Source organism: Carassius gibelio, chromosome B20 (genome assembly GCF_023724105.1).
Source record: "Carassius gibelio isolate Cgi1373 ecotype wild population from Czech Republic chromosome B20, carGib1.2-hapl.c, whole genome shotgun sequence".
In the NCBI taxonomy this organism is placed as follows: Eukaryota; Metazoa; Chordata; class Actinopteri; order Cypriniformes; family Cyprinidae; genus Carassius; species Carassius gibelio.
In genome coordinates, this window is record NC_068415.1 from 3,492,775 (window position 1) to 3,519,688 (window position 26,914).

At 36.3% G+C, this 26,914-nt stretch overlaps 2 protein-coding genes across 3 annotated transcripts; both read left to right on the plus strand.

Moving 5' to 3' along the window:
- The first annotated feature begins 178 nt into the window (after positions 1-178).
- On the plus strand, positions 179-9,425 carry LOC127984181 (prolyl endopeptidase-like). The gene is made up of 15 exons (XM_052586700.1): positions 179-354; positions 1,087-1,161; positions 1,249-1,382; positions 2,346-2,476; positions 2,558-2,767; positions 3,755-3,876; positions 3,966-4,071; positions 4,157-4,348; positions 5,262-5,459; positions 5,840-5,943; positions 6,026-6,162; positions 6,265-6,359; positions 7,050-7,181; positions 7,263-7,419; positions 8,247-9,425. Exons 1-15 carry the CDS (start codon positions 313-315, stop codon positions 8,539-8,541), a joined length of 2,130 nt encoding a protein of 709 aa, XP_052442660.1. The 5' UTR covers positions 179-312; the 3' UTR covers positions 8,542-9,425.
- Positions 9,426-11,210: 1,785 nt separating this feature from the next.
- On the plus strand, positions 11,211-25,650 carry LOC127983377 (GRB2-associated and regulator of MAPK protein 2-like). Of its 2 annotated transcripts, none has more exons than XM_052585556.1 (6): positions 11,211-11,492; positions 14,686-14,826; positions 19,167-19,297; positions 20,411-21,469; positions 23,450-23,610; positions 23,889-25,650. In XM_052585556.1, the coding sequence occupies exons 1-6, from the start codon at positions 11,381-11,383 to the stop codon at positions 24,655-24,657; spliced, it is 2,373 nt and encodes a 790-aa protein (XP_052441516.1). In that variant the 5' UTR covers positions 11,211-11,380; the 3' UTR covers positions 24,658-25,650. The 2 variants fall into 2 exon arrangements, with proteins under 2 accessions (XP_052441516.1, XP_052441515.1); XM_052585555.1 differs by having other exon boundaries at positions 11,212-11,492; positions 20,357-21,469.
- Positions 25,651-26,914: the final 1,264 nt, after the last annotated feature.

The following is a 26,914-nucleotide window of genomic DNA, read 5'->3' on the forward strand; positions in this document are numbered from 1 at the left end:
CAATAAACATAATAAACAAGATATTAATGACCACTTATCGAAAGACGATATTCAGAATGAACGTAAGATGAACCTAATTAATATTCATGAGGCGTGATCACGGCTCGGCGTGTGTTTGAGGGACCAGCAGAGGGCGCTGTGAGGATCCCGGCGCTTTTTCCAGCAGCGCGTTTGTCTTTGCACGAAGTCTTTGACTGTTGATTCCGGACATTGTGCTGCTGCTCTACAGCACTAAACTCTTCAACACTCGTCTCGGTTTATTTCTTCCTAACATTATTTCATCTGTTCATCAGCTCGGCAGATCTCTGAATAATGGCTTTCCAGTATCTAAACGCCTATAAGGACGAATCAGTGGTGAGTGACTGAATAATAGAGAGAAAAAAGACATGAATGAATAGATGAAAGGATGAATGAATGGCTATCTATCTATCTATCTATCTATCTATCTATCTATCTATCTATCTATCTATCTATCTATCTATCTATCTATCTATCTATCTATCTATCTATCTATCTATCTATCATACATTTAAGACCCATTTCTCTTATTTATTTACTGTAAATAAGTAAGTTACTTATTTACTGTAAGAGAATGAAGTCTATGTTTCGAGAATAAATATATATAAATATATAAATATTTTTTATTCTTGTAATATTTCGATTTTAATCTCGTAATATTTAGACTTTATTCTCTAAACATTTCGACTTTATTCTCATAATGTTTCCACTTTATTCTCGTAATCTATCTATATATATATATATATATATATATATATATATATATATATATATTTTTTTTTTTTCTCAATGTTGCACTAAAAGCCGTCGTATGAATGCATATACTACGTTTGTAATCTATAAAACGGGTTTATGTTCTTGAAAGAAATTGATGCTTCATAAAAAAATAAAAAATAAAAATAAAATCTAAATGCTCCAAAAACTCTTCCTGTGGACGATTGGACGAACAAACAGATAGTCCCGCCCCTAAAGCCACCGCATTGGTTGAGTCCCTGTTCTCTTCCACCTGTACTATGATGTGATAGGGACCTCAGTGCTCATGTGATGCATGTGTATATGTGTTATCAGGTGGATGACTATCATGGCTGTAAAGTTCCTGATCCCTACAGCTGGCTGGAGGATCCTGACAGTGAAAAAACACAGGTGATCTCCACACGAGCACGTGAATTATGATTCTGTATAACTGAGATATTACTCATGTGTGATGTGTGATGTTTTTGTGTCTGTCAGGCGTTTGTGAACGCTCAGAATCAGCTGACCCTGCCGTTCCTGGAGCAGTGTGAGATCAGAGACATCTTTAAGAACCGTATGACTGAACTCTATGACTACCCCAAATACAGCTGCCCCTTCAAACGCGGGAACAGGTGAGATGTGAACAAATAACGAATGAAATTAATTGTTTAGAATGGGAGACCGTGCACTGCAACAGAATAAAATATAAAATGCTCTCCATGTTTTTGTTTTGTAATTGTGAGCACATACACTTACAGTCAAATGTGTGGAATAGTTCAGTTTTTGTATGTTTTTGAAAGATTTCTGTTATGTTTACCTAAGCTGCACTTATTTGATGAAAAAACAGTAATATTTTCTATTTGAATATGTTTTAAAATGTAATTTATTCCTGTGATGCAAAGCTGATTTTTCAGCATCATTACTTCAGTCTTCAGTGTCACATGATCCTTCAGAAATCATTCTGATATGCTGCTTAGTTATCGATTATTATTGATTTTTAGCAATGTTGAAAACATTTGTACTGTTTAATCATTTTCTTGGAAAAATTTGATATTTTTTTTCAAGATTCTTTTATGAATCGAAAGTTCAAAAGAATAGCACTATTTTGAAATATAAATATTTTGTAACATTATAAATATCTTTACTGTCATTTTAGCTTATATAGCTAAAATATAAATATTTTATTTTATTAATTGTACATATCCCCAACTTTTAAATGGTAATATATCACAATTTCCACAAAACTGTTCAGCAGCACAAATCTTTTCAAAATTGATGATAATCAGAAAATGTATCTTGATCAGTAAATCAACATATCAATGATTTCTGAAGATCATGTGACACTAATGATGTGGAGTAATGATGCTGAAAATACAGCTTTGATCACAGAAATAAATTAAATTTTCAATATATTCACATAGAAAACAGTTATTTTAAAAGTGCAATAATATTTCACGACATTATGAAAATGAATGCATTCTCTGTGAGCAGGAGAGATGTCTTTCAAAAACATAAAAAAAATGAAAAAACTGTTGAAAGGAAGTGTATGTTCCCTGAAGTCCTGCCCTAATAAACCCATTTTTTGTTTTTTTAAGGTATTTTCACTTTTACAACACTGGTCTGCAGAACCAGAGTGTTTTGTACATGCAGGAGAACCTCGAAGCTGAGCCCAGTGTGTTCCTGGACCCAAACACCTTCTCAGAGGACGGCACGGTCGCTTTACGAGGTGCTGGATGTTTCTGAGTTTGTCTGATGCAGTGTGTATCGCTGTATTGACCGTCAGCTAAGTCTCGTGGTTTAATCTCAGGTTATGCATTCTCTGAGGATGGCGAGTACCTGGCGTACGGCACCAGCACGAGCGGCTCTGACTGGGTTGAGATGCGCTTCTTGCGTGTGGATGGCGCCGTACTTCTGGAGGACCGACTGGAGAGGGTCAAATTCACCTGCATGTCCTGGACTCACGACGGAAAGGGACTCTTCTATAACTCTTATCCTGAGCAGGAGGGCAAGAGTGACGGTAAAAACACACACTAACACACGTGGTGCACAAATTCACACATGCAGGTATAAGAGACAGTGTTAGGTATTTACATCCTTTTTAGTATTTATTAATATTTAATATTAGCACGTATCTTTATATTTTCAGTTTTCAATCTCATTTTAAGCTTTGGTATTTTTATGTGTGTTTGCCAATTTTATTAATATTATTTTTTAATTTAGTTTTTTTTTATATTTCTCTTTTTGTAGCTTTATTTTTTATAATTATTTGTTTTGTTTGAATGTTCTTAGCAATTTAACCTAACCTTTCAATCTAGTATTTCTATATTATAATTTAATTCAGCTTTTTAAATATTATTTCAATATTATTTCAATATTTTTAACAGCTAATGTTATACATTTTCTATTCATTTTAATTTGAGTAGTTTTAGCACTTTAACCTATATAATTTCCTATTTTTGTTTAAGTTTTTCACCTAATATTTATATTGTATTTTATTTTAATCACCAAAAATTGCTTGATTTTTTTAATTGCTTTAATGGTAACAGTTAACAATAAGGTCCCATTTATTAACAGTAGTTCAAGCAAACTATCATTTGCTAACATTGAGCAATTACATAATTGTTACAGTATTTATTTCTTTGTTAATATTAGTTAATAAAAATACAACAGTTCATCGTTATTTCATGTCAGCTCAGGTCCAGATTTATTAGTCATGTGCAAAAAAAAAATCCTAAGTAACAAATTATGCATTGAAATGCTTACAGTGAGGCACAGGTATTTAAATAATAAATATTTATAAGGTTTTTAAAAAATAAATAAGAGGTCTTTTATAATGTTAAAAGATATAACTTTACTTTGATTGATGTACTCGCATTTACTAAGATTAATAAATGCTTTAGAGGTATTTTTCTTTGTCAGTTCACGTTAACTTATGTAGTTCTGCATTAGTTTCAACACCAGTAAGATATCTTGATAGACTTCTGTCTGTCTGTCTGTCTCTCAGGCACTGAGACGTCCACTAACCTGCACCAGAAGCTGTACTATCATGTGTTGGGAACCCCTCAGTCCCAGGACGTCCTGTGTGCCGAATTTCCAGATCAACCGAAATGGATGAGTGGTGCTGAGGTAAGACACACAGGTAACACACACACAGATGGTGCTTCGTTTCTGATTGTGTTATGTGGTGAATGACGTGTGTGTGTGTGTGTTTTCAGGTGTCTGATGACGGCCGTTATGTGCTGTTGTCCATCCGAGAGGGCTGTGACCCCGTCAACAGACTGTGGTTCTGTGACCTGAATGCCGTGCCGCAGGGAATCACTGGTACAGACACACAGAAACATTATTATTCAGATGAACATGCTGTCTTTCTGCTGACAGGATCTCATGTATATCTTAATGAGGACAGGTTTGTTGCCATGGGTGAAGCTGATTGATAACTTCGATGCGGAGTATGAATACGTCACAAATGAAGGAACCGTTTTCACTTTCAAAACCAACCTGGACGCTCCTCAATATCGACTCATTAACATCGACTTCGGCCAGCCGTCCATCAGCCAATGGAAAGAGCTGATTCCTCAACATGACAAAGATGTCATCGGTGAGCAGAGTTGAGATCACGTCAAATCTGAATTCACTGTGATTACTTTCTCAATGAATGTCCCTGGGTTTATTGTGCCTAATTCATTTGCAAGTTATTGCAGTAAAAAATTATCAAAATTCGTGATCTCATAATCAAAACGTTATTAATTGTTCTCTTTTACATTATGGAATTTAAATGTATTGTAAATTCAGTTTTTTTGGTTGTGTGTTTTTTTTTTCAATTTGTTGATTTAAAAAGAATAACATATAGTAATATATGGATATAATATAATAAAATAGTTTTATTTTTTAATTTAAGATATTTTAAGATATTTAAAAAATATATGTTTTTGGAAAGAAGACATGTATACTCACCAACGATACATTTTTTAAAATCCAGTAAAAACAGTAATATTGTGAAATATTATTACAATTTAAAATAACTATTTTCTAAATAGTTCTAAATAGTAAAATTTCTATTGTAATATATTCCAAAATCAGTGTCACATGATCTTCAGAAATCATTCTGATATTCTAATTTGCTGCTCATTGGTCATTTGTACTCAATTATTAATAATGGTCCTCTCTAATATCAGTTTTTTCACATTTCTTTGATTACTGCAAAAATTCTGTTTGAATTATTGTGCAATTTGATCTAGAATTGATATCGACATTTGTAATGTCTTTAGTGTCAATTTTGTTTGCTCGAATGCATTCTTGCTGAATACATTTTAATTTTACTTTTTTTTTTTTTTTACTTAACCAATACTTTTTATCTATCTATCTATCTATCTATCTATCTATCTATCTATCTATCTATCTAAATTGGGCTTGATCTTTTATACTTTTAAATAATTCAAATAAAAACAATTTAAATATTGCAAAAACTGAACCATATTTTCTCTTCTATTTCTCACATCTCTCTCTTCCAGTGTTTGCTACCTGCACACACTCCAGGTTCCTGTTTGTGTGTTTCCTCCATGACGTGAAGAACGTGCTGAAGATGTTCCATCTGTCCTCGGGGGAGGAGATACACACGTTTCCGCTCGATGTCGGCTCGATTGTGGGCTTCACTGGGAGGAAGAAAGACTCGGAGATCTTCTACAGCTTCACCTCGTTTCTCTCTCCAGGTCCGTCAAGATTCAGAAGCTTCTGAAATGAAGAACTTTGATCCTTAAAGGGACAGTTCGTACAAAACGTTTTATTCTGTTATTGTTTATTCACCCTCAAGTTGTTTCTTCTGAAAGAATATATTTTAAAGAAGGCTGGTAAACAGTTGACGCTAGCCATTGACTTGCACAGTATGAAAAAAAAAAAAAAAAAAGTGCCATCCACTGTTTGGTTACCAACAATATTCAATATCTTCTTTGTGTTCAGCAGATAAAAGAAACTCATACAGTTTTGGACCAACGTGAGAGTGAATAAATGATGACAACATTTTAATTTTTGGGTGTACTATCCCTTTAATAACTCGTATACAGCAGTCAGGTAATGTTGTGTTTTCCTGCAGCGATCATCTATCACTGCAATCTGACGAAAGAGCCGCTAGAGCCGCACATCTTCAGAGAGGTCACGGTGAAGGGCTTCAGTCCTGCTGACTATCAGACCACTCAGGTACAGCGAGATGCTCGCAGACGCTTCATCTGTCCATCTGCCGTACGATCGGCTTCACTTCCTGTCTGCTTGTTTCTTACAGGTCTTCTATCCCAGTAAAGACGGCACCCAGATCCCAATGTTTATTGTCCATAAGAAAGGAATCAAGCTGGACGGTTCCCATCCTGCCTTCCTGTACGGATACGGAGGTTTCAACATTTCCATCACACCCAGCTACAGGTGCAATAAAAACCAAACACAGAAACATCCGTCTGGTCACACACACTCCACTGATGCAGTGCTGTTCCTGTAAGCATCTGTCTCTCGCTCTCTGTGTTTCAGTGTCTCTCGGCTGATATTCGTCAGGCATCTGGGAGGGGTTTTAGCTGTTGCCAATATCAGAGGAGGTGGAGAATATGGAGAGACGTGGCATAAAGGCATGTGACTTTAATTCTGGAGCTTGTCAGGGATTGAGCTGCACAGATTTTCATAATAAAATACTAGCAAATTGTGTGCCATGTATTAATGGCTTCCATTTGATTTAAATAGTACAGTAGCTCAGGGGTAAGTACGATTTTTTGGTTTGATTTTGCTTTAAAGAAATTAACACCTTTTGTCAGCAAGGATGCATTCACTTGATGAAAAAAGTGAAATTGATTATACTTAAATGTTTCCATTTCCTTTCTGTCCATCACAAAATCCTGAGAATATGCATCACGATTTCTACAAAATAGGAGGCAGTACAATTGTGTTCAACATTGATAATGTTTCTTGATCAGTAAATCAGAAATGATTTCTGAAGATCATGTGACACTGAAGACTGGAGTGATGATGAAAATACAGCTTTACAAAACAGGAGTAAATTACATTTTAGAAATAGAAAATAGTTATTTTAAATTGCGATAATATTTCACAATTTTAATGTTTTTACAGTATTTTTTATCAAAATAAATTAGTAAGGATTTGTTACAAAATCTTACATTCCCCTTAAATATTTGTTAAAAGTAGTGTAAATTCTACAGTGATGGTTGCATTTTATGTGTAGTTTGCATTTGAAAGATATATATATCTTTATCATTCTGTTGCATTTAATGAAATCTGTCTCTCTCTTCTGTCTTCCTGTGCAGCGGGGATGTTGGCCAATAAACAGAACTGTTTCACTGACTTTCAGTGTGCAGCTGAGTATCTGATAAAGAAGGGTTACACTTCCTCCAAAAAACTCACCATCAATGGAGGATCCAATGGGGGGCTGCTCGTGGGTATGACACGCGCACACACACACACACACACACACACAGGTTTGTGTTCTCCTGGTCCTAAACCCCGGCTCTCTCCTGCAGCGGCGTGTGTGAATCAGAGACCTGATCTGTTCGGCTGTGCTGTGGCTCAGGTCGGTGTCATGGACATGTTAAAGTTTCATAAGTACACCATCGGACATGCCTGGACCACTGATTTCGGCTGCTCGGAAATCAAAGAGCAATTTGATTGGTTAATCAAGTAAGTTTACATCCACTTGCTTCAGTGATGCACAGATACATTGCTACTTTTTTAGGAGCAGCAGACCCAGCGACACTTCTGAGACATAATTGCATTTCAGTTAAAGCAGCACATCAATCTAGAGATTCTGTTACTGTGATTTTACCCCATTAACTGTGGTAAAATCATTGTAATGCACGGCGTCAAGTGGCTTATTGGTTTTATAGAATATGGTTATATCAATATGGATCAATTATTTAATGAATTTATTAGTATTCCTTAATAATATGTATACGTTTCTGTTATTTATAATATACACTGTTGTTGTTGACTTAAACTGTTCAGTTGTTTTCAGTAATTAATATAAAGTTGAAATAAAATTTGAGGCTTAAATGGAAAAATGTGGCCTTGGTAATTACCTGAAAGTACTAAAATAAAAATAAACTAAAGCTAAATAGTTACATAATGACACATAATGTTAAAGCTAATTTAAAATCTTAAGATACTGTAATAACTAAACCTAAAATAACACGGATTATACACCTATTATCTTTAAATACTACAGATTCACCAGCTGAACATTTTGCATTTAAATATTTCTTATTGTATTTTATTCAGTTTTATTCAGCGTTTTATTTTATTGTGCATGCATTTTATCCGCTTGTTAAGTCATAATGGCTGTTATATATGTATAATTTTATTTATTTTTATAATTCAGAAAAGATAAATCATTATCTGGCCAACTGAGATTACAGTAGTACTACAGGAAAACATAAGTGCATAACTAACTTAGTAAGATATCATAACTGTTCTGAATTTAAAGAGCTGTAAACGTTCTGACCCTGCAGGTATTCTCCTCTTCATAATATCCGTGTCCCAGAAGCTGACGGGGTTCAGTATCCCGCTGTATTGTTGTTAACGGGTGACCATGATGACCGCGTGGTGCCGCTGCACTCGCTCAAATATATCGCCACACTGCAGAGTGTGATCGGTCAGTGGCCCGGCCAGTCAAACCCTCTCTTTATCTACGTGGACACAAAGTCGGGCCACGGCGCAGGAAAGCCCACCAGTAAAGTCATTCAGGAGGTGGCCGACACGTACGCCTTCATCGCTCGCTGCTTGAACCTCAGCTGGATCGAATGAAGCCAAAGTTACGAGCCTCTACTCCTGCAGGGTTTTTTCTTCTGACAGTTTGATTTCATTCTTGCTTGTTTGCTCTCCTGTTCACTGAAATATTCACCTTTTTTTGCTCTCTTTCTGTCTCACTGCTCCACGGTTACATTCTTTAATGTTACATGCAAACAAACCAGTCCAGTGTGGGTTGAAAACTGAATCACATTAATGACTGATTTCATATCAATTCACCATGTGTCACGGCTGCGTACGGGATACACTTAGGAAATATTACGAGGTCACTGGGTGAAGTGTCATAACCTCTCTAGCACTTTACTTAAACTGTATTTATTTGATGACAGGAAGACGTTAACAGTTTATGGATCACTTTGATGCACAGCACCCATCGAAAAACACCTTTGCAAGTGAATCTCATGAAACTATTTTATTTTTTTATTTTTTATGTATTATTACACTATTTTTAATAATAGTTAAGCACATTTAAAATAGTTGTCAAGTGTTATGGATTTCGTCTGGACATGCTTCCCATAAATCTCAGAGGTGATTCTTATTACTAAACATGAGAATATAATACATTTTTACATTTAAATCAGCATCAATGATATAAATCCTCTGGAATAGTGTCATGTAATTAATGAGTTTACAGTATTGAGAACTGGAGAGGATAATCACATCACATATCATTTCTTTTGATTGGAGTTGAAATATAAGAAGGACATGTTTAACGTGAGATTTGCTCTTACAGTGTTTGTCAGTGTGTGTGTGTGTGTGTGAATGAGCTGTATCTCTCCAGAGAAATCTGTTTCTACCTCCACATTCATGCAGATTGTTTTATCTTGGAAGGGAAAAGCAAATAAAATAAGCTGGTACAATAAAACACATTTGAACATGAATATGTTTTGTGTGCTCTGTAAGATTTATCTGTTTTGTTAGATAATTTTACAGAATAATATTATCATTTCAAATGCTCTTAAAACAATACTATAGAGAAATGATTTTGCTCATCCAGTGAATTGAATCTCTGCGGTGTGTCGCTGTCTTCCTCTTCTGGCTTGTCGCAGGATCACACTCTGAAACTAAAATAAAGCAGCGGTGTTCAGCAAAAGCTCATTTCAGTAAATGGTTCGGATCGTGCTGTAGAGGGTCTTTCTTTAATGTGATGTAATTATTTGTTTTATACTATGTAGTCTTGCCTAGCAATAATTTAATAAACCAATTAAGCATATGTAGATAGAGGCATAAGTAAATTAAGCAGCCCCCAAGAATACATGAAATGTAATATAGTATGTAATTGGACAATTATACAAAAATGCAATATTAAATATTATATAATTTTTATTATTATTTATAGAATAGCACTGTATGACAGATGTTTCACTTTTATTTAGTTTTTCCTTTATCCACAAACTTGTTAACTATGTCATAAACGATATGATATAGCCTATTCAGAATATTAAATATGTGGACATTAGTTCATTTTTCTATAAAATACAATTTTACTTAGCTAGTTTAAGATAAAAGTTTTTGTCTTCTGTTTAAAAATAACTTTCCTGGGTGTGTGTGTGTGTGTGTATATAATTTAATAAATTAAGCTTCTGTTTTATAAAATTGCTGATAACAGCCTGACGCTGCATGGCCTAGCTTTGGGGTCTTTGCTTTATTCCAGTATCATTATCCCTCAGCAGTTTAGTTATAGATTAAGAGTTGTTGTTTTAGATGTACAGATGGCCTGCTGCTGTTTAATAATTGATGTTGTTAAAATAACATTATGTTCTGTAAATGCATTATCTGCTGGTTTATTTAGCTTCTTTTCAGTACACCACATTAGGTTTGCCACTTAGTAGACTTTGAATGTTAAAGTGCAAATTAAACCTGGCACTCTTTTTGGGTTTGCTACTGTTTCTACTTGCTAGTGAGCCTGTCTCAGTTTGTTCTAGTTTTGGTCACCACTGTGTACGTTTAACAGGTCTCGTTTCAAATCAAAAACTGACTTCCTGTTATGAAACAGGACATCATTTCATAAAGGTCCACTGTTGAGCACACCAGGAATTAATGCATGTTTATTATGCATTCTGGGAGACAAAACAAATTATATATCAATGTTCTTATGAAACCTATGATAGTATTATGAAAATCTGGCTAATAACGACTCCCATTGTTACGCTTGTTTGGGACATGCTGTCCCAAAAAACATACAGTGTATAGATAACATTGTGTTTAACAGGAAGACTAATTTTACACACACATTTCATGAAGCAAAATCATTTTGTTATCTTCTATAATAGTTGAGAATCATTATTACACAAAGTTTGAAAAATCCTATGACCTAAAAAAAAAAGTTTCAAAAAAGTTTTTTTTTCTTCATTTTTTTCTTATGCCTTAAACAATGTAAGGTCACTAAATTAACTGTTTCTGGCTCTCAGGAGGATATAACTAAGGTTAATGTCGCAAATGCTATTAGGTCAACATCGTCTTTAACTCGCTATAATTAGCATATGAAGATTCCCACGATCTTTAACCTTGTTGTAGCTTAATATCAGGAAGTTAATAATAATCACACAAATCAAACGTCGTATTTTGTGAGATTTGTTAAAGTTTATTAACACATTCCGTTGGTGATGAATCTCCGGTACCGGGGATCTATCGTGAACGCGCTGTCAATCCGGTGTTCCGGTGCGCGCGGGACGGGAGGGGCGTGCGTCGCGCGCCTCCGCCGGTCCGGTTTAGATCACATCACTTCGTTGTTTCTCTCACGCGTTTCTCTTCATCATGGCGCGATGCGCCGCTGACACCGGTTCCGTTCCGTTCCCGTGATGCGCGTGATGATGATGATGGTGACGGATGAAAGATGGAGAAACTATCCGCGAGCATTAACGGACTCTCGTGGAGCTCCGTGTCGCTGCCGCTGGACGTGATCGTGAGCAAATTCCGCTTACCGACACTCGTGCGGCTGAGCCACGGTAAGAGACCGTCAGAGTTACTGAACGCTGTGATAAACCGAGACTCGAGTCTAAGTCAGCTGGACCAGAAACATCACATTTCGATGCTTTATTAAAGAACTTTTAGTCTGATTATGCAAATTAAATCTGTAAACACTTGAAATAGTTTGACAAACGCTGATAAAATCACATTTTTGATGATGCACACTTTAATGTCACTTTTTGTAACACTGAATCCTCAGTCGATTTGTCTTTTGGCTAAAGGTGACGGAGTGTGTGTTGTGTGTTAAAGAGCTGCAGCTCTTTTCATATGTTAATGTTGTAATGTGCTGCAGTGTGTGTTGAATACTAAACAACCTCCTGCAGAAGAAACACCAACATTTACTCAACAATCACAGAAGAAATCTGTCATCACTGATGACACGTTCCTGTGTGTGTCAAAGTTGAACTTTCTATGGTGGGAAAAACTTCTGAAAGGGACTTTTGTGTGACTCTATATTCTGTGGTAAGAGTATAGTTTGCAACAATAAATGCCAACTCTTGTTATCATTCATTTAAACTCTTTAAACATCAAATGGTCTCAGAAACTCATAAAGTTGATTGAATCAGATCGGGAAAACAAAGCTACATAGATTTTTTTTTTTTTTAATCAAACAGTTCTTTTTTTTAACAGACTATGACTTAATTTTTTAACAAAGAATCTAAAAGAAGAATGAACTTCAGACACTCAAGTGACACTGCATGGATGTAATGGATTATTGCTTATTTAAAGTCCATGTACTGGATAAATATTCATAATGCATGATCACAATGATTTTGTCGTTAACTTTGCTTTTCTCTTACAGCGCTGTAACTTGCTCTGCAAAAGTTCGCTATCGAAATCCAGTCGTTTCGATAGGAATCTCTACGATCAGGAGTTATGCAGAGCACTAAAAAGTGCTCATATTAAAATTGATTACGCAAATACAATGCATTCAGCCGCTTGGTTTGAAAGTGACTTTTGAGAGAGCTTTGCTTTATAAATCACAAACTACTGATAATCAACAATTGGTACTTTTTTGTCTGCAAAAACTTGCTGAAATATTCTGCACTTGCACGATTATTAAAACTTTAAGCTAACTTATCTGGTGTGAATGGCCTTTTAAAATGCAATAATTTAAAATATGGTCTATAAAGTATAAATATGATGGAATGACAACAGATTATAATAAACGCACACTCTTATAAATAAAGGTTCTTTATTGGCATTAACATCCATGGAACCTTTGTAGTGTCTTTAGAATATTAAAATGGTCTCACACTAAAAATGGTCCTTTTAAGAAGTGTTCATTGAAAGGTTCAAGGAACCCAAAATGGTTCTAAAATTTTAAAATACTTGAACTTTTAAGAGCATATGGTTTATGAATATTTCTCTTGTTGCTTTGACTGCAATGTTGATTATGATTAGACGCTGCTGTGATGTGTTTGTGTAGGAGTTTCTCACTGTATCAGCACAGACAGCAGTAATTATACACAACACAAGTCTGTGTGCTGGACTTGTTCCCTGTGTAAAGCATCTGCTCTGAGACTCGTCTCATTGAGGAATTCTTTTAATACCAGATCAATACAGTCCACCTCTCTCTCTCTCTCTCTCTCTCTCTCTGTCCATTCATCAGCAGTGAGATCAGTCTGATGTTTGTGAGGTGATGCTGTGATTGCTGACCTCAGTTCTCTCCCATAAGCCCCATGTGCGGAAGTTCAAAGAACTCATTTGATGTTTGTGGTTGAGCTCTGATGTGTGTTTGAGTGAGAGAGACCGACTGTCTCTTTGGCTGTGTGTGTGTCACTGTGTTTTAAAGTGACAAATTATGTCAGTTTCAAGGCCAGATGCATTGTGATTTGTAGTTTTGGGTTTTCCAGTGGCTGATATCTAGAGATCTAGTTGTGTCTGTGTAAAAAATAATATTAAAGTCTACACTTTTTCATTGTATAACAGAAAATCATAATGTTAATGTTTATGCCTTCATGCCTTTTAGTCACATTGAGTATGTGAAAACATTTTGTCATACAAGTAAACAAGCAGTTAAGATTTGCTTTATATAATATCACCCTACGTGAGTTTACTGTAAGTATGTGGAAAAAGCTAGACATACTTATATTAAAGTTTAAAACAGATTTTAAAAAGATAAAAAATCTGGCTTTTGGGATTTGCTATATAGGATATATACATGTAGTTTATGTACTGTATAATATTGAATGTTATATATAGAGCTGTGCGATTATAGTTAGCATTCATGCAACAACACAAATCACACACCCGAGATTTACTAGATTGCATTACATAAGCTTACTGAATGCATGCAACTTTTAATATTGCTGGACGATAATGTAATTTACATTTTCTGTGATAAAACAATCAAGAGTTGAGATTTGCTACACTGGCTTTCAAAAGTCTGGGATCAGTAGGATTTTAAATGCTTTTTAAAGAAGTCTCATTAAGGCTGCATTTATTTGATCAAAAATACTGAAAAAAAAAACAGTAATATTTTGAAATATATTTACAATTTCCATTTTAATATGCTTTAAAATGCAGTTTAAATCTGTGATTCAAAAACTGAATTCTTAACATCATTACTCCAATCTTCAGTGTCACTTGATCCTTCAGAAATCATTCTAATATACTGACTTATAATCAATGTTAGTTTCTAACATTGATTATAAGTCAGTATATTAGAATGATTTCTGAAGGATCAAGTGACACTGAAGATTGGAGTAATGATGTTAAGAATTCAGTTTTTGAATCACAGATTTAAACTGCATTTTAAAGATTGTGAAGCTTAATATTTTTTTTGGAACCTCTTATACTTTTTTCAGGATTCTTTGATGAATAAAAAGTTATAAAGAACAGCATATTTAAAAACTATAAATATTTTCTGAGCATGAAAGTCTTTACTATGATCACTTTCTATCAATTTAACATTATTAAGTGTTAATATAAAAAAAAGAAAAGAAAGAAAGAACAATTTTTACTGACCCCAAACTTCTGAACAGTAGAGTATATTGTTACAAAATATTTTTATTTTAAATCAATGCGTTTTAACACTTAATACATCAGACAAGTATTACCAATAATGAGCATCTCAAAAAGGCGAAGTGTTGGCCAATAAAATGCTGAACCTGAAAATGATTAATTTTCGATCTTATCAGTTGTATGTTTTTGTTTTTGTGTGTGCAGGTGAGAATGTGGAGGGTCTTTCGGAGGACGATGTGATTTTACTTCACTCCTGCAGACAGTGGACCACCGTCACTGCCCACAGTCTGGAGGAGGGGCATTATGTGATCGGACCCAAAATAGACATCCCACTGCAGTATCAAGGTATCTTACAGGTTTCTTATCATTAATTAAATCGAAAACCTTAAAAATTTTTAAATAAACATTAAAATGTAATAAACAATAGAAAGGTAAACTTATTTTCAGCTAGATGTCAAGGCAACATTTCTAATTTCTGTTTAGTTTAAGTAATAAAGTAAAGAAAACCAAATAAAGTAAAATTATAAAAATAAAAAAAATGACAAAAATAGATTACAAAGTTACTAAAACTCTTACTAAACCTCAAATGAAAAAGAACATATGAAAATAAAATCTATTTCAAATTAGAGGTACTGACATTAAAGGAATTATTTTAATTAATTAGTGTTTGATGAGTCACTTTTGCTTTAGTTGTAGTTTGTTCTGTGTACATGAATGAAATTGCCAATTATTTTGCAGTTGACTAGAGGTGTGTTATTACGTTTAAACATAACTTATTTACTCCTGGCGGATGATAAATTAGTCAAAAGAGTGTCATCTAGAGGCCAGAATATTATAGAGACTTTGGGAACTTTGGATGCAGCATCCTTGCGTCATGTTGAAAATGTACGCACAGGCATGCTATTACATTTTCTTCCACAACTAGTTTGTAAAAGTTAAATTCCAAGAAAATAAAGCCCAATCCCAATTCTACCCCTTAGCCCTTCTCGATTCTCTTTTGGTTGGAGGGGTAAGGGTAAGGGCCAGATAGCCCTTCAAACGAAGATTTTTCGGGACCACACTTCAAACGAAGGGTATGAATTATCTCGGCAAAATGGCTGCTACAGCGAACAAAAAGACACAGAAATGTAAGCTTTTTTGGCATAAATAAAGATTTTAACGAAAAGTAATCATTTGTTTTATGTTACATTCAATTGTGAGTTCATATTAACGGTCATGTTACTCAAAGAAATGTTTGCAAAAAATTGCTAAAATTTGCTAACATCATATCATTACAAACTGCATGATATTGCCTCAGCATATGTCTGATCAGGGCCATAACTGCCGTATGATGGGGGATAATCCCCCCAATAATTAGAAATCGCTAAACCATTTTCTCAAGTATCGCCTATTCGAGAGAGAAAGAAAGAGAAAGAGAAATTGAGAAAAGAGAAACAACGTTGGGTGTATTCGCATCTGAGCGTTTACCTTTTTAGAGTGAGTTTATTTAAAAACAGCGATTGTATTCTCTCGCTGCTGGAAAATATAATGTAGCCATTCAGAATTTAATCTGTATTTAATAAAAGTCGTGGGGCGTTGACAAGTTTATTCTTTCCTGAATGTGTGAGCTGCGAGATTTCCGATATGTGTGTGTGCAGCTCATTAATACAGAACGATAATTAAATGCTCTAATGCACACCAGCACACCAGTATATGTGTGTATTGTAAGAGCTAGACGACGAATGATGACGTGTGACGGCATAGTTGTGGTGTCCCAATCCTTAGGAGAATATTTTCTCCCCTACCCCTTGACACTCTGTTTCAAGGGACAAGGGGAAGGGGTATAAAATAGAATTAGGATTGGGCCTAAGCAATGAAACTGACCCCAAACAAAACTGATTTCTCATTGAGAGCATACAAGCTATTGAAAAAACACTTAGATCCGAGAGAAAGAGCGAGAGACAAAGAGAGGTAGATGTTTGGTTGGTAACAGCGTATTGATTGTTGTATTCAAGCACTTAACTTCACACGTTCACTTAGATGTTTTCTCCATTAAGCACACACACACACACACACACACACACACACACATACAGTCAGGCTCAGTTCAATTCACTGTTTTATTGCAGTATGGGCAAAGCATTCAACAAATGAATGCACCCAAGGATATGAATGCAGAAGACTGTACATTTCTTGTGGAGAATAAAGACAAAAATATCAAAGTTAAGTCATATGTTTTTAAATATTATTTACATTAGTGCATTAACACCAACTATTAATTTTTCCAGTTTAAAAATATTTACGGCGGTGCACACTGTAGCATGTATCATTTCATATTAAAGCGCAAATAAAACTATATGAGCATGCATTATATCTGCATCACGTTAAGCAGCAGCGGCTCTTAAAGTAATAGCAGCCAAGTAACCTAATAACCCATCTTCTGTGATTTATTTCAGCTTGCAGTGAACCGATTTATACCACTAATTACTGTTTATAAAAAAGGTTTTTCATATAGGCCTATATAAACGGTGTATTGCATGTAATTATGCATCATTTATTGTTATTATAATAGTAAGTACATGTAATGTGTAACAAAATAAAGTGTTAAAATAAAGTGTTACCATCAGTTTGAATAAATCGGATTATTTTGATTAGAACACACAAGTACTTATGAATGGCTGTCAAAAGAGAACGATGCTTTTAGCTCAAAGAATGATGTAATTCGGTTTGTGCTTTCATTCATAAAGTCCAACTCATCATTACTGCATCCTGACGTCATTCCCATGAGAGGAGTGGAGGAGCCCGTTTTCTGAGCTTCCGGAATCGCAGACATTACTGCGCTGGACTTCCTCTCATGGGACGGCCGTTACCCAATATACCCGCCTGCCGCACCATTAGGTCAGGTGACCAATGAGATCATCTGCTGGGGTTTCCGGAGGCAGTAAGATGCTGAGAGGGATGGATGAGGTCATTTGTGTCTTCGTGGCCGGGTCTAACTTCTCTCAGATAGACCGATAGAGTGCTAATAAGGAAGATGGAATTACAGAAGAATGATTTTTAGACATCTGAGAGATGCAGAAGATGAGACCATGTTGATATTTTAGATTTGCTCCTGATTTTAATGATGTGGAAGAAGGTTGTTATCGATGACTCTCAAAATAGAAGATCTGCATAATATAAACACATTCAGTTTGTGTGTGTGTTTTGTGACTGAGCAACTGTAGGGTTCCCGGAATAATAAACTTTCATTTTCTCCATAGAGAAATTCATTTTTTATGATAACCTATAACAATCTATAACAAACATATTGTGTTTACACTCTATGGAAAAATGGAGCAGAAATACTTTGAGAAGCAAAGCAGCTGAAAGAGTTTCTGAGTTTTGTAAAAAAACAACAACAACAACAACAACATTTGTGCATGTGTGTTTCGATCTTTCTAAGGCACTAAAAGTTCTTGATTTACTTCTAAAATACTGTGTTTTAGGTGTTGGGTAAGGATTATATTAATACTGTAGATTTAGAATTGCTCGACCAATCAGAGGCTAGACTGATGTGAATGGTTGCAGTTATGCAATTGCCAACATGTTTTGATTGCTAGATACTCAGGTCACCATATATCATAACATAAGACAATAATATGATTTTTTTTCTCTTAATTTACCATATTTTCCGGACTATAAGTCGCACTTTTTTTCATAGTTTGGCTGGTCCTGTGACTTATAGTCAGGTGCAACTTATTTATCAAAATTAATTTGACATGAACCAAGAGAAATAAACTAAGAGACATGAAACAAGAGAAAACATTACCTTCTCCAGCCGCCAGAGGGCGCTCTATGTTGCTCAAACATAGAGCGCCCTCTGGCGGCTGGAGACGGTAATGTTTTCTCTTGGTAATTGGTTATAAATAAATGCAACGTATAGTCCGGTGCGACTTATATATGTTTTTTTCCTCATCATGACATATTTTTGGACTGATGCGACTTATACTCAGGTGCGACTTATAGTCCGAAAAATATGGGTAGATTTCTTTTTCATAGTCTGTCAGGTACAAAAATAAGTCAGTTTGATCACTTAATACAGTAAAAGCACACCTTTTCCACACATTTTAAAAATCATTCATGTTCGTAGCACAAACGCTGTAGTTTAATACACAGGAAGTCTATGGAAAGTCTCTGTTTAGATTGTTTGGTAAATGTGTGTCATGTGTGTCAATGAAATGTGATTGATGTGTTTAAATTCATGGTTGCTGTGATTGGCTGAAGATACTTTAACTGATATGTACAATGAGGAGATTTTGTACAATTGCACAAACAAAAGTGAAACTCCAGAAGAGAAAGAAACCTGTTCAGCTCTGAGGGTCATATAGAACTGCAGAGAGAAAGAAAGAAAGAAAGAAAGAAAGAAAGAAAGAAAGAAAAGCTGTTGCCAGGAGACAGAAAGACAAAGAAAGATACGCTCTCTCACGCTTTATCTGTGTGTGTGAAAATGAGCTATAAGACCACACACTTATGCTTAAATAAGGACATACCATAGAGTTCTGCTGGTTTTTAAATCAAGGCTAATTATAATCTCTAGAGATTAACATTTTGCATTTTTAAATATCTTTCAGGATGTCACTAATGGACACTTTTAGCTCATTTCTGGGGAAATTTTTCAGAACACTTTCTTTGTTTCTTACATTCACTCTGGTTTCCTCTGTCCTCAGGGAAGTTTAAGTTACTGGATCAGGATCGGGATGTTCGTGAGCCGGTTCAGTACTTTGGAAGCGTGGAGGAAATCGCAGGAATCTTTCCTGATCGCGTGTTCGTCATGGAGCCCATCACATTCAGCGTTAAGGTAACAATCACAGCATCAATGTAAATCGGTATTGTTATCTAAAACTAACTAAAACTATTAAAAAAACATGTTAACTGAAATAAACATGAACTGAAATGAATTGAAATACTGTATACGAAACATAAACTTATTTCAGAGTATAGCCAAGTCAATATTTCAATATTTTCGCTTAGTTGAAGTACAAAAATTGGAAAAACTAAAACTGAAATAAAAATGAATGAAAACTAAATAGAATTTAAAAAAAGTATTACAAAGTGCAAACTAAAACTTAAGTTTAAATAAAAAAATAAAAAATGAACATTTTAATATGACTAGCTTTACATGGGTGTAGTATAATCTCCAACAAATAGTCATTTAATATGACATAATTCTTTGTCACACTATATTATGCACACAGCTTAAAAAAAAATGTTTTATTGTTAAGTTTAATTCATTGCATGATTCAGATTGTTTCAACAGTTTAATGCAAATTAATCAGTTCTAAAGAAATGATTCACCGATTCAATAAAACCCCTAAATATTTTTGAGTTAGGATTTGAGTGTAAGTGATAAATTACTCTGGTAATTACATATTTAAGTTATCACTGTCCCCTTAATTGACCCTTCTCAAAGACATGCCTTCCTTAGTTACTGATGCTATGTCTTACAATACCATGGTCAACACACACCATTTTTCAAGTTCAACCCCACCGATGTTAATCTACTCTCCTGTCTGATTTGTTTGTTGGACAAAATTGGCATTATGATAGGTCGGATCGCCTGTCAATCAAACTCCCTGGCAATCCTTGGCAATTCAATTGATAATTTAATCGGCAATTGATTAAGTTAGCAGATTTTCATAATTGATTCTAGTGTAAAGGCTGTTCACACCGAGGACAATAACTGTATTCAATATGATTTTTTTCCAGCTGATGAAGGATACAATCATGGACAGCCAATCAAAATCCATCCTGCTTTAACAAGCTTGAGCATTTATAGTGGTAGTTGACAAAACTGCAGCATGCATTTTTTTTTTCGTTAAATGCTAAAACATCTGTCTCTCTTTCCTTCTTGCTGTAGGTGGTTTCTGGGGAGTTTACAGAGGACAGTGAGTTGTATAATTTCTCTCTGCAGGCGGGAGATGAATTAACCCTCATGGGCCAGGCAGAACTACTCTGCGTCCAATCGACTCGCGAGAAATCCCGCCTGACTGCGCTGCTACGAAGACTGGGCAAAGCAGGCGGAGCTCTGGGACGTCCCGTCCGCACCAAGATGCCTTGTTTGATATGCATGAACCATCGGACCAACGAGAGCATCAGTCTGCCGTTCCAGTGCCGCGGGCGGTTCTGCACGCGTTCGCCGCAGGAGCTGCAGATGCAGGGAGGTGAACACACCGTGCGCAGCATCATCGAGCGCGTGCGTTTGCCTGTGAATGTGTCCGTGCCGTCGCGACCTCCTCGTAACCCATATGACCTGCACGTGATCCGCGAGGGCCATCGATATAAACTCCTCAGCATCATCAGTAAAACTGTCGTTCTCTGCTGCATACTTCGCAAAGAGGAAGTCACACCTTCTCACTTTCTGTTATTAACGGACATGCCGCGCTTCACTCTGCCAGAGGGTTTATTGTGTACAGACGCTTCCTACCAGCAGGTGGTGCTACAGTGCGCTCTGCGTTGCCAGGAAAGCTTCGATCCGGACAATTACTCGCGTGCTGTTCGTGAGGTAAAGACAGACTTCTCTGAGGAGTGTCTTAGTCCGCGGCGGATTCGCGTGTGCGTTCAGGGCTACGGACGCGACGAGCTCGGGACGTCCCTGCAGAGACTGTCTCTGTGCGTCTATGGAGGCGGAGCCGTCACACACACTATCTCACATGGCTGCAGAGACTCGCTGGGCGACTCACACACGCTGCCCTCTAGTGACGGAGAGGAGCGAGAATACGTCACGCCTGATTGGTCGACGGAGGCGCAGGAAATTCCGTACGAGGAGGTCTGGACCAATCAGAGTTCTGGAGGTTTCGGGGTGACGTCTGAGAGTGCAGTGAAGGCGGAGCATAACCTCATATCCTTCCACTCCACTACTACGTCATTGGATGGAATGGTGGGCTCCACCCACGTCGCCATGGTGCAGATGGAGGCAGGGAGAGTGTCGGGAGTATCGACTCCACCTCCTGTCCCACCCAAATCTGAAGCTGTAAGCAGCCATTTTACGCAGATTGTACATTAAAATTATCGGTGCACGATAAATATCGGCCGATAAATAATGCACATCTCGTCATTAAAGCCGGTTCTCTAATCAGCAGTAAATTCCATCAGGTGCGTGATTTCACATAGAGCAGCTATTACTACACATAGTCATTGTTAACTGACAAGCTGCGCAAATCTAAGCTGATAATGAAAGTGGATTTGCGTAGCTTGTCAGTTAATAACGGCTCTGTGGAGTAAAAGCTGCCAATTATCGGCTGATATTTATCGTTCACCCCTAATTAAAATGTAAAGTTTTTGTCTCATATTGCTTTTTTTATTCAACGAAAAAATAAAAATACCCGGGCCAATTTTTACCCGCAACATTTATTATATTGTATTTTGCATGAAGAAAGTGAATCCTGTTTTTAGGACTATCAAACTTTTTCATTATTATTATTATATTATTTTCATGACAAAAAGCAAGCACCCCCTAAAAAAAATTCTTATTTGTACGTTTGAACTATTATTTTACATTTTTGAAAATCTTGTTATTTTCAGTGGTGATTCTCAATTAATAAACAACAATTAAATATTAACTAATTAAATAAAAAAATTGCTGTGTTGGGTTGATCAAGATAAACTGTCAGACTTTTGGAGGAAAAGAAAATGGCAAATGGTTTACTTCAACACATTAAACTGCAGTAAAAAATGTTTTACTTACAGAATGACAGCATTTATATATATATAAATTAGTTTCTTACTGTTGATTCACTCTTTTAGACAGTGTTCTAGCATTATTGGGCTTTTGACCCTGAGCTCAGCTGTACTTTAGTTCAGTGATCCTCTGTATTCTCATGAGATTGTTGTCTTCCTCAGTTCTTTTGCCATGGTCCCACACGCAAACACACACACACACACACACATTCATACATGCTTTATAGCCCATACAGTATCACGCAGCCCTGCAGCCCTAGACTAAAGACTAAATTATTGATACTGTTGCTTTTAAAGGCTGAACAATGAGCATATGTTTACTGGAACAGAGCGCATACTCAGCACACACACTCACAGAAACATAATCACACATCGTCTCAGTCAGTGAATCTTCAGGTGTTTTGAGCCATGCATTGTGTGCACAGTGACAGTATTTCAGACATAACAGGTAGTGTATCTTTAACTGATATAATATTAAAATGAGGAGATTCCTAAATGTTTTATACTAATGATACAGGTGGTAAAACACACAGAATACAAACAGAGAAACAAACAGCTCATCTCATCAGGATCTAGAGCTGGAATTAAAGTCATTTTGACACTGTTGACTGGAATTACAGCCTTTCTCTTTTTCCCTCTTCTCTCTCTCTCTCTCCCACACATAGAGGGCTTAGGCTTGGTCTGTAATTTAGCTTCCCAAACACACACACACACAGACACACACAAACACACAGTCATTTGTGGAGGAAGTGAACTGTATCCCAGAATTCGTGAGTTGTTCCTTCCAGAAGAGGATAATTAGACAGCGATAACTGATATTAAATGAGTTTATTATCGTGATGATCATTGAGACAGTATTTCCATATTAACCATAATTAGGAAATAGCCTCTCGTAAATACTGGTTTACTGCAGAATATGTCTGAAACTCTATTTAAAGAATCATAAAAAGAGTTTCAGTTACAGTTGATTTCTTTAGATCTTTTTATTTTTATTTTATATTGTTCTGTATATTGTTTAGAGTTATTAAATCACATATATAAAGATTTTGTGGGTTTTAGATTTAAATAAATATTAAAAAATATAGTTTCACACAATTTCCATAAGACTGACTTTGTTGTAGTGTGTAGTATTCATTGTATAATATTGACATTTACTTAAAAACCAGGTCTTGAGCTGTGAGGGAGACTATAGCAAGTGTAATTTAGATGTCGCTTACACTGTAACCTAGTAACTATTCTTTCTTGTTCTTTTGCATTTCTTCTCTCTGTCTAGGTGAAAGAGGAGTGTCGTTTCTTAAATGCTCCTCCTGTTCCGCCCCGCTGTGCTAAAGGCCCCGCCCCCAGCTCTCCAGTCCCCACCCGCATGCGTATAACTCCGCCCACACAAACACTCAACCCAAACCTCTCATTTTATTCCTCTGGACTGCAAGAAAGGTAAAAAAAAAAATACTTTTGGAGTGATTTAAGTAGAGCTGTTTTAAGTACTTTTTGATTGGAAATCAGTAGGAATGGGAATCAAGAGTAAGTTAATTAATCCATTAATAATTATTTTGTGCTTTTGAGGAAACACAAAGGGGGACTTTTTTATTGTACATTTTAACCTTTCAAACATGCTTTTTTGTAACTTTTTGGCTGTTTGGATTATTGTTGCTGTATCTTTTTTTAGTTTTTGGTGATTTCTTCATTATATCACAACCCTCTCTCTCCATCAGTTCTGCTCCTCGTAGTGGCAGCAACTCTCCATCACCAGACTCGTATTCCTTGTATTGTTACCCCTGCACCTGGGCTGACTGTGTGACCTCCGACCCCAGCGTGAGCCCTGATCCCGCCCAGCCCGCGCAAGCCTGTTGGTCCCATCCACGAGGAGGCGGGGCCTACACCTCCAACATCCTCAATACACCTCTGCTCAGTACAGACTCCGCCCATAAGAACTACTCCACCTGCCCTAGACCCCGGCCAGTGGCGCAAAACCGCTTTGCACCGTTTGGCGCCCTAAACCCCTTTGCCAATCCGGGACACACCCACGCCTCCTCCGATTGGCTCACCCCCACAGATAGGAACTCTCCCACTCTGATACCCGACCTCATTAGCTCCACCCCCAAGGAGCCTCAAGCCAATCAGGGAGGTTCAGAAGGCGGCCCTGAGACTCCACCCAGACCAGTCAAGAGTTTAGAGGAGGACACAGTCATCGCAGATCCCGCCTCTGGATCAGTCACCATGGTGAAGGGGGCAGAGGGCGGGGCCGGGTCATCTTGGCGACCCCCAGCAGAGCTGTGCTGGCTCTCGGTGGAGGAGGTTTCATCCAGTCTGCGGTTCATCGGCCTTTCGGACGACGTGATTGGTCTGTTCAGCCGAGAGAGGATCGACGGCTCTATTTTCACTCAGCTGACGGAGGAAATCTTGTCGGAGGACTTTAAACTCACAAAACTACATGTCAAAAAAATAATGCAGTTCATCAAGGGATGGAGACCCAAGATATGAGGGCAACATCCTCGTGAACTGAAGGAATGTTTTTGTTTGAGAGACACAAGAGTACTTCAGCCACAATGAGTGCTTCTGCTCAGACCTTTTCAGATGTTTTATATGTGTGTGTGTGTGTATGTGTGTGTGTCTGAAATGCACCTCTCTAATCAAAGAACTGACAGATCGTGACTAATATATTATGGAGCACTATTAATTTTAATTACATTAAGATCATTATTATTATTATTTTGGATTGTGTTATTATTTTTTTGATATTTAAGCACATTTAAGCCCTAAACATTGTTAATGTTTGAATGTAATACTTATTCTCATTATTGTAGTGTGGAAAAAAGTTTAAATAATTTTAAATAAAACAATATTTTTTTTTTCTTAATAAAACAGGATCTAAAGAGGATCATTGAGAATAATCAGAACAAACAAAAAACTTTGTTTCAAGAATTTGGCAAAATGTTAATGAAAAAATTCTAGGGGGAAAAATATTAATAAATATATTTTCCTTGACTGGTTTGATGAGATTTACTCATGTAGAGCACAATTTTCTTCTTTCCTGCTGCTCTCATATGGAGCTCATGTCATGCACACAAGGAAGTGAGACTTTTTAGGGACTTAAAAAAAGGTTTAGTTTGTGATGTACATGCTAATAAGAGCAGCAAGAGTTTACAGTCTAAAGAACACGCTGTAATTAGGTGACAGTAATTAAGAGTTTACTAACTACTAGAGCCCACGCTGATGGAGGATGTGTGTGAGGGGAGTCAGAGCTGCTGAAATGAGGTTTAGCCTTATATCACGGTTTAAAAAAATATTTTATCAGCATTTCAGGAATGTTTCTGGAATGCTTATTTAACAGCTTCCCCCTCTGTAGGTGCATTTGTACTTTGAATAATATTTAACAATTGTAGTGTGTTTCATTTGTACTGTAATTTCACCATGTATGATTTAATCCTAATGGATCAACTACAGAAAATAATAAATCAATAGTGCTCAACTGAACGCTGTTTTTTTTTTTTTTAGGTAGGCCTAATTAATTTCTGGAATACTAGATTTTGCTTATTACATACTTTTGCAATTAAACTTTAATGCTTTCTTGTTTGCTCACATTAGCATTCATGTAAATATTGAGAATTAAACATATAGTAAGGATTAAACCCTTTGAGATAATTCTTCTCAGGCAATGGGTTACAAGTTTATTATAGCAGAACCATATGCAAACATACAAACTACTATGCTATACAAATATTACATCAAATAATAAAGTGCAAAAGTTTGTAAAAAAAAAAAAAAAAAGAGTCTATCATGTTGTTGAGAGACAGCAAACCTCATCTTTACAGGGATTTTACATAGATACCTTTTCTTTAATCACATAAATACACTGACAAATTATGTACAGACCAAGTAAGAAGAGATCTGCTTTGTAACCTACAAATGATAAAACACAGAATTGAGGATTTGTAAATAATGCACTTATTTAAGTGAGTGATTGTGACATCTTATGAGATCCCAAACTCTGAGGTCAGAGCGCTTCATTTTCCGGACAAGTTTGTCAGCTCCATATGAATCTACAAAACGTAATGGGCCTGATATGTGGGAGAAAGGTGGGTTGTGAAAGAACTTTGCAAATCCTAAATTATCCCCAGGCACAATGTGGTGTGCCTCAGGGTTAAGTGCTAGGTCCGCATCACTTAAGATAAATCACTTTAATTACAAGGTGTGTGATGTGTTTGTTACCTCCCAAGCATGGCAGGAAGCCAAGTCCAAACACGGCTCCAATGTCTCCCTGCACGGGGTCGGGCAGAATGCCTTCCTGTAGACACAATACTGCCTTCGTTTACGAATTGGGACATGAGTCTGTACTGAATATCCTCATCGGCAGAGCTAAAGAGACAAATAGGAGAAATATGAAGGGTTTCTTCTGAGGATGTTTGTAAATCATGAAAACCAATTTACACAGCAGGGGGTGCTGTTAGCTTGAAGCTCTTGAGAATATCTTCAGCTCCTGAGTTCACCTTCTTTTCTTTCGATTTTGCTCCGTACACATAACAACTGTTTCCAGACTTGCGTCCTGAAGTGCATATATACATATGATTAATGCATCTGACTACTGAATTCAAACATGATAAGAATAGCTTTGCCTTATTTGTTACAGTTATGACACAAAAATTGAAGGCATTATTTCTTGAAAAGTCAAATGCACATTTATGTTTAGTTTATTTAGCCTTCTTCCTGATTGAATTTAAACTGTTAAAAAACAATTTCA